We start from the raw sequence: 8,300 nt of genomic DNA, 5'->3' as shown, positions 1-8,300 counted from the left end.
AAAGCCCGTGAGGACCGGCCCCGTAGCTTTGGATCTATTTTAGCCGTTACCGGCCATGGCGGCTCACAAACCAGTGGAGTGGGTCCAGGCCGTGATTACTAGATTTGATGAGCAGGTAAGATGGTTTGTGATTCACTGGATGGGTGTAGCGAGCTTTAGGTAGACCCGAGGCCCCCTTTTTACTCCGGATCAAAGTCCCACTCACACACACACCAGCCTCCATTAAAGAAACAGCTAATTTAAGGAGTGTTTATTCCTTTCTCCGGGATATTCTCTTTCGTTTTTTCCGGATGAAATGTGAGCGGTGTTTCTTTTCCCAGCTGCAAAAACACTGATGATGAGCTCCTTTTCTTAGCTAGCAGCAACCTCGTCTCCACGATCAATTAGCAGATGCATCCCGGGGATTTGGCCCCAGCCAATTTGTTAAATAATGCACAATAAAGCAATGTATCCGGAGACATTGCACGTTAAACGTCCGTGTGTCGTTTTTTTAAAGTGCCCTAGGTAAACGTTTTCTCTCGTGCCAGGCTAGGTGGCTAACGTTAGCAGGCCTATTGCTATCTAATGTAAACAAATAAGATGTGAGTGTTGCGAACACGTTGTGTTCATTGTGAGTGAATGAAACCACGAGTATTACAGGTGAGAGCTGCTTTCTAGTGTATAAAACCACCGCTGTCAGGTATGGCAGCTGAGACTACCACAATAAAAGCTTTATTTTCCATAAGGAATCTAGTTACAGGTACACTTTACATGACCTATTATTTTATTTGCTTATATGTTGAAACTGTACACATGTACTAGCTCAGATATATCATCCATGTTTGTAAAAACTTGTTTAATTTATTGTAACCATAGAGATAGAACAGGAGTATTCCCATTGAAATGTATGTGTCAGAGTGGCGGCCATTTTTAAAAATGTGTATTGTTGCCATTGCGACCGTTGTAGCGGGCTAACGACTTATACCAGCAGTGGAGTAGTAACGTTACGATGTCAGAGTAAATAGTTCTAATTCTAAATAAATGAATATACGTATTGCAACGTTAAAAACGTACACATTGCTATCGCCATTTGACACCTTTTTGTTTGGCATATTTCTTGTAACCAGCTGACCACCAGCCTGACCACCAGCCAAATAATGTGCTGGTGGTCAGCTCTGGGTCTAACGGTCCCTCCCGCTTAAAAAGACGAGCTAACTAGCTAGCTCGCTAGCCATCTGTCTCTGGATAACACTCTAATGGCCCTTCTGATGTGTGTTGTCATCATGGCAACTAACAACAATCTCCACTTTCTACTCTTATTCTGTTTCTATTCTCGTAACTAGGAATGCTAATTTATATATATTTTTCTTATCGACGCTAACCGAACATTAACGTCGGTACAAAATAAATGCTACAACTCCTGAGCAGCCGAGGTTGGCTAATCTTTGAGGTGGACTTGCTGTTGTCAATTTCAGATTTTTTATATCTTCTTGAACTTGTTAGTTAACACTTGAACGGTTAATTATTAACATCCATATTTGTAACATTAAACTCACAGCCTTAAACTGAAGAGCTGCTGTAATGGTCATATAATAAGTTTAAATGGTAGATAAAGATAATCTTTAACTCAGATCAACAGTCCGTCTGCCTTACCAGAAGTCTTTGTTGTTTGAAGGTGTGTGTGTGTGTGTGTGTGTGTGTGTGTGTGTGTGTGTGTTGGATGAATTAGTGTTTGTCATTTAAAAGTAATTTGGCTTTAAGTCTCCAGAAGTCTTTGGTGTTAGTCGCCTCAGATTAAGGATCGTATCCGAGGTTTAGCGGCTCAGCTGGATTACTGCCGGTGGTTTAAGGTGTTGAATCCACTTCTTGGTTGTTGTTACACTAAACCCGAATGGAAGCCTTCCAGTCAGTGTTTTCTCAATAAATATGCTGTTTTTTTATTGATACTAGAATACTTTCCTCTTGTTAAGGTGCTGAACAGAATCCAGTGAGTTTGGTGGATTGAATAATTACAGGACTGATCGTAATCTGCTGATCATGGCGCTAACATATGAAGGCCAAGAAAGTTTTGTTCACTTTCAGGTGTTTAAATAAAGTGGGAACATCTCAGCCAGCTATTACGGGCGTAGGTAGTGATGGGAGTTAATAGGGTTTTATAGATACGAGTACTCTTATCACTACTCTTTATCGGTTCTTATTGATTATTTTGTGAGTAAAAAAGACGTTTAATTAAGAAAATAATCAACATTAGATTCTCATCTAATCAATGATCTCGGTGATTGTGGTTCATTGATGATCCTCTTCTGATCAAACTCCGTATGACGTCACTACGGTATGACATCACTACGGTATGACATCACCACCGTATGACATCACCACCGTATGACATCACTACCGTATGACATCACTACCGTTACCTGACGGCTGCTCCACCAACAGACTGATGTTCTGCTTGTTGGTCACATGTTGTGATGAACTTGCTCGTGAGGGTTTTATTGTGTTGGAGACGACCAGAGTTCTCTCTGATCATGATGTGAGTCTCACGCTGTACTGAGAGGAGACAGAGAGACAAAGAGACAGAGAGAGGACGTTTGAGACAAGGACGTCTCACTCAGGAACTAAGAAAGTACCGACAGTAGAACCGATAAGTCTGGACCTCATCAATACTAACGGATTCTACTCATTTAGAGCCGGTTCCCGGGGGTCACCTGTCCTCTGCAGCGATGTTGGCGACCCACAAACATCGATATCTTATTTCTATTTTCTCCATATGAATTGTTCTTGCTGTATATTACAGTATAAAGCACATCTTTCTACACACTTATGTCTATTCTCTATATGTATTTATACCTTTAGATTGTAGAATAGTAGCATCTGTACGTACAATCTCCCCCAGTGATCAATAACGTGTTTCTGGTTCTGATACGTTTGAAACGTGTTCAGTGAAGATTGAAAATCGATGAAAACATCAAAGCCGACAATGCTTTCCAACACTATAATATTCCATCGTGCTGAATTGATCCTCATCCTCTGTTGTCTCCTCCTGCAGCTTCCCATTAAAGCTACCCACCAGAACACTCACACCAAAGTGAGCACGGAGCACAACAAGGAATGTCTGATCAACATCTCCAAGTACAAGTTCTCCCTCGTCATCAGCGGCCTCACCACCATCCTCAAGAACGTCAACAACATGGTGAGTGGACACACACATGAATACTCCACCATGACTCCCAATGTGACAACGCTCTGGATTAGATATGGTTCATGTGAATGTATTCCTTTTGGATGTTGTGAATGAGCTCTTTGTATCATTTAAAACCTGTGTGCTATGTTGATGCTCCCGATGTTCACTTTGAGATATTTAGACGTGATAAAAACATCTGTTAGCTCCCGATGTTCACTTTGAGATATTTAGACGTGATAAAAACATCTGTTAGCTCCCGATGTTCACGTAGACTTATTTAGATGTGATAAAAACATCTGTTAGCTCCCGATGTTCACGTAGACTTATTTAGACGTGATAAAAACATCTGTCAGCTCCCGATGTTCACGTAGACTTATTTAGACGTGATAAAAACATCTGTTAGCTCCCGATGTTCACGTAGACTTATTTAGACGTGATAAAAACATCTGTTAGCTCCCGATGTTCACGTAGACTTATTTAGACGTGATAAAAACATCTGTCAGCTCCCGATGTTCATGTAGACTTATTTAGACGTGATAAAAACATCTGTCAGCTCCCGATGTTCACGTAGACTTATTTAGACGTGATAAAAACATCTGTTAGCTCCCGATGTTCACGTAGACTTATTTAGACGTGATAAAAACATCTGTTAGCTCCCGATGTTCACGTAGACTTATTTAGACGTGATAAAAACATCTGTCAGCTCCCGATGTTCACGTAGACTTATTTAGACGTGATAAAAACATCTGTCAGCTCCCGATGTTTACGTAGACTTATTTAGACGTGATAAAAACATCTGTCAGCTCCCGATGTTCACGTAGACTTATTTAGACGTGATAAAAACATCTGTCAGCTCCCGATGTTTACGTAGACTTATTTAGACGTGATAAAAACATCTGTCAGCTCCCGATGTTCACGTAGACTTATTTAGACGTGATAAAAACATCTGTCAGCTCCCGATGTTCACGTAGACTTATTTAGACGTGATAAAAACATCTGTCAGCTCCCGATGTTCACGTAGACTTATTTAGACGTGATAAAAACATCTGTCAGCTCCCGATGTTCACGTAGACTTATTTAGACGTGATAAAAACATCTGTCAGCTCCCGATGTTCACGTAGACTTATTTAGACGTGATAAAAACATCTGTTAGCTCCCGATGTTCACGTAGACTTATTTAGACGAGATGAACGACGTGTTAGCACGTCGACGTGGGATTCTCTGAGGGTGAATGAAGTGCATGAATGAAGTGTGAATGAAGTGCAGATGAGTTGGTATTTCCTTTTGTTTTAAACCGACTTGTTCGTGAAGATACGTCTGTTTGTGCGGTGAGTTGGAGAGCAAACTGTTCTCTCTGCAGGGAAATGTTTTTAGAAAGCTAAACGCCGACAAATATTTAGTTAGATTCAGACAAAACATTGAAGTCTTCAATATATTTTGGGGGAGGAGTCACACTAATGCTCCTCGCCGTGTTTGTGTTTTCTTGTTTTCATAATTACGGAACAGAACAAGTCTAGACGCAGCGTTTATGAATCACTTTTCACGTCAACATGCATTCAAAGAAGATGAAGGATTTAATTTTGTTTATTCTGCGTTATGTACGAGATTAGCCTGAACTCTGTTGTTAACCACACAGTGTCGGAGGTCGTAGAGGTCAGTTGATACAGACCTGAGGTCTGTACTACGAAGATCAACATACATTCAGCACAGAACAGAAGATCTGCTTTATGACAGTTATTCTTATTCTCCACACTTATAACTCTGAAACAGACTTTGAAGCAATTATAACATTTTATTTAGAAACATAATATATTTTTTAAAACTGTATTTATTACTTTTAAAGGTGTGACTTTTTGCTGTGTCATCACCATTCATATCTACACAACCAATGTGTTTATGAATACATTGTTTGCTAGAGAACATCGTTCATCTGTCGATGCATTTGACTTTAAATGCACACGGGTTGGGTTTAGCACAGCTTCCTAACTCCGTGTCCTGAAGTCTAAACTCTGAGTGACTTCTGACTGATTGTCTTCACAGCGGATATTCGGGGAAGCTTCTGAGAAGAACCTCTACCTCTCCCAGCTCATCATCCTGGACACTCTGGACAAGTGCCTGGCTGGGGTGAGTCCTCCTCTCTAGACCAGGTCTCTTAGAACAACAACAACTAAATAGATCCACACCTTCACGGCAGATCGTTGTGCTGCTTCTTGGGTTGTCTCCTCTTGTCTTTGTGCAGTACGATGAAGTCAGTGGTCCAGTATCCGAGAACATCTCTCTGGCTGAGTGTCGTACTGGAGATCATTTATGCTTTTGTTCCTTTACAGTTTCTGTGTGAACGTCACAATAGTTGTGCAGAACAGAATAAGCTTTACTAAGAAAGGGAAAGTCCTCCTCAAAGCCTCAGAGCATCAGAGCCTCAGAGCCTCAGAGCCTCAGAGCCTCAGAGCCTCAGAGCCTCAGAGCCTCAAAGCCTCAGAGCCTCAGAGCCTCAAAGCCTCAGAGCCTCAGAGCCTCAAAGCCTCAGAGCCTCAGAGCATCAGAGCCTCAGAGCCTCAGAGCCTCAGAGCCTCAGAGCCTCAGAGCCTCAAAGCCTCAGAGCCTCAGAGCCTCAAAGCCTCAGAGCCTCAGCGCCTCAGAGCCTCAAAGCCTCAGAGCCTCAGAGCCTCAGAGCCTCAAAGCCTCAGAGCCTCAAAGCCTCAGAGCCTCAAAGCCTCAGAGCCTCAGAGCCTCAGAGCCTCAGAGCCTCAGAGCCTCAAAGCCTCAAAGCCTCAGCGCCTCAAAGCCTCAGAGCCTCAGCCTCAGAGCCTCAAAGCCTCAAAGCCTCAGAGCCTCAAAGCCTCAGAGCCTCAGAGCCTCAAAGCCTCAGAGCCTCAAAGCCTCAGAGCCTCAGAGCCTCAGAGCCTCAAAGCCTCAAAGCCTCAAAGCCTCAGAGCCTCAAAGCCTCAGAGCCTCAGAGCCTCAAAGCCTCAAAGCCTCAGAGCCTCAGAGCCTCAAAGCCTCAGAGCCTCAGAGCCTCAGAGCCTCAGAGCGTGACTTCAGACGTCTGATAACGCCGCTGGACACGGCGCTCACTAATCGCTCCAATGACAGCTGTGACCAATCAGAGGACACGTCATGACTGTTGAGACCCAATCAAGTAGCGACTGTTGCCGTCTACGTCATCGGTGTCTTTTTTCATTTCTTTTTTATCGATGTCTGGCATCGATCAGACATTTCCAGATGTCTTTCAGACAATGTACACAGTGTGTAGATCTTCAGATGATCTACGTCATCGCGGTCAGAGGTCTCCGCTTCTGCTCGTCCTGACAGTAAACGGAGATGCGTTTTAAAAGGTGGAGGTGTGGCTGTAGCCTCAGGGGGAAGCCAAGTGTCTTTGTGAGGTTCATCATTAAACTGAAGTTAGCCGGTAGCCGCTCGCTCACGAGTGTCTTACAGTCATTGATGATGGAGCTGCCGGTATGGAGGGTTGGAGATGTGGGACGGGGTTTTGGGAGCTGGACCATCATACGGTGTGAAACTACGTTGAGGTCTAAAACGCCGCACAGACGTAGCATCGGTCGTTCTCTAACCCACCTTTGGTCGTGACTCGTGAACGAGGGCTTTGCCTTCAGACTCGAGGTGACGGTGAGATGTCGGCGTCTCTCGTACTTCAGCTCGTCTTGTTCAGAGCATCGAAGCAGCTTTGAGTGCTTCACAAAGGCCTCTTATAATCAAGCATTTTCAACTTATCTTTTACTACCTTTAGGTTTATCTCCCCTTCAGCGTAGGAAATGTGTACTTTTAAAGCTTCCGCTCTCGATCTCACCTTGACTCGTCTTAGTTGATGATCTGAGGAAAAGGAACCACAGAAGCGCTTCTGTAGAGTAATTCAACTCCAGAGTTTGGGATTAAGTGTCAAAAGGTTTGTAACATGATCAGAGATCAGAGTCTAGAAACGCATATTTGACTGAATATTGGAGGAGAACCATCGTCGGTAAAACTTCATTGACACTGTGATGGTTAACGATGGAGACCTTCTGTCCTCAGCAATCCAAGGACTGCCTGCGTCTGGATGAGACCATGCTGGTGAAACAGCTGCTGCCGGAGATCTGTCATTTCATCCACACGTACCGGGAGGGCCACCAGCACGCCGCCGAGCTCCGGGCCTCGGCCTCCGCCGTCCTCTTCTCTCTGAGCTGCAACAACTTCAACGCCGTCTTCAGCCGCATCTCCACCAGGTAGCTCCGTCCACACGTCTCTGAGGTCTGTGGTAGGGGACCTCTGATGGGACTAGACGTGTCGTAATGCATCAATGCAGTTATTACCGGGAGGTTCCAATGAAGCATTTTATACCAAACATTGAGCTTTCATGGTGAGTTTGCTTTGGAGACCAGGTTTCCCTCTCTGGCACAGATGATTTCGTGGTTGAGCTAAATTCATTTTTCAGGTTGTAAGCGGGTTGCGTTTAGGTCTGTTAATGGAGCTGCTTTGACTTGCATGGAGCTCGACTGGACTGATTTAATTTCCATGTGTTTGTGTGGCAAAAAGAACAATTTTGAGTGTAGAAGTAGATGTTGCTCAGTGTGACGCTGGAGCAGAATACGCTCCTCAGAAGACTACGTGTGATTTCCTGATCTCTGGAGTGCATTGAAAGCAGCAGAAGGTTGACGAGTGCTTCTCGTGTCTCCCTTCAGGCTGCAGGAGCTGACGGTTTGCTCCGAGGACAACGTGGACGTCCACGACATCGAGCTGATGCAGTACATCAACGTGGACTGCTCCAAGCTCAAGAGGCTGCTACAAGGTAGAGGGCTCTACGTGGTGCAGGAAGCTGTCTCGCATTGAACCGACGTTTGCGAAGTTGATTTCTGGTTTCTGTTTCTCTCCCAGAAACTGTGTTAAAGTTCAGAGCTCTGAAGAAGCCGGCCCAGCTCGCCGTCATCAACAGTCTGGAGAAGGTACGTCCACCGTCATCTTCGATACTCGACTGTTGAATCGTTCACACCAAACGCGGCGCAAATGTTTAGCTGCTCCAATGTTAGCGTGTAGCCTAGCCCCGATCGATTCCTTTCAAAGTTATCTGCAAAACATGAATTCAGACTTTCTACAAACTGGCATGATTATGTTGTTTTTTCGGCGTCTTTGTGTCCGTTTGTTG

General features: G+C 44.2%; 1 protein-coding gene across 3 annotated transcripts in view; it reads left to right on the top strand.

Moving 5' to 3' along the window:
• The window catches only part of nf1a (neurofibromin 1a), a 75,296-nt gene continuing 66,996 nt past the window's right edge, over positions 1 to 8,300 (top strand). For all 3 annotated transcript variants that reach the window (XM_079272138.1, XM_079272140.1, XM_079272139.1), the window contains exons 1-6: positions 1 to 115; positions 3,029 to 3,172; positions 5,204 to 5,287; positions 7,193 to 7,383; positions 7,840 to 7,946; positions 8,033 to 8,100. In XM_079272138.1, coding sequence (XP_079128264.1) covers positions 56 to 115; positions 3,029 to 3,172; positions 5,204 to 5,287; positions 7,193 to 7,383; positions 7,840 to 7,946; positions 8,033 to 8,100 — 654 coding nt within the window. In that variant the 5' untranslated portion in view covers positions 1 to 55. The remainder of the gene's footprint in view (positions 116 to 3,028; positions 3,173 to 5,203; positions 5,288 to 7,192; positions 7,384 to 7,839; positions 7,947 to 8,032; positions 8,101 to 8,300) is intronic.

This window comes from Melanostigma gelatinosum (assembly GCF_949748355.1).
Source record: "Melanostigma gelatinosum genome assembly, chromosome: 7".
Classification (NCBI taxonomy): Eukaryota; Metazoa; Chordata; class Actinopteri; order Perciformes; family Zoarcidae; genus Melanostigma; species Melanostigma gelatinosum.
Note: the sequence above shows the minus strand (reverse complement) of the source record. Positions and strands in the feature narration are given on the sequence as shown.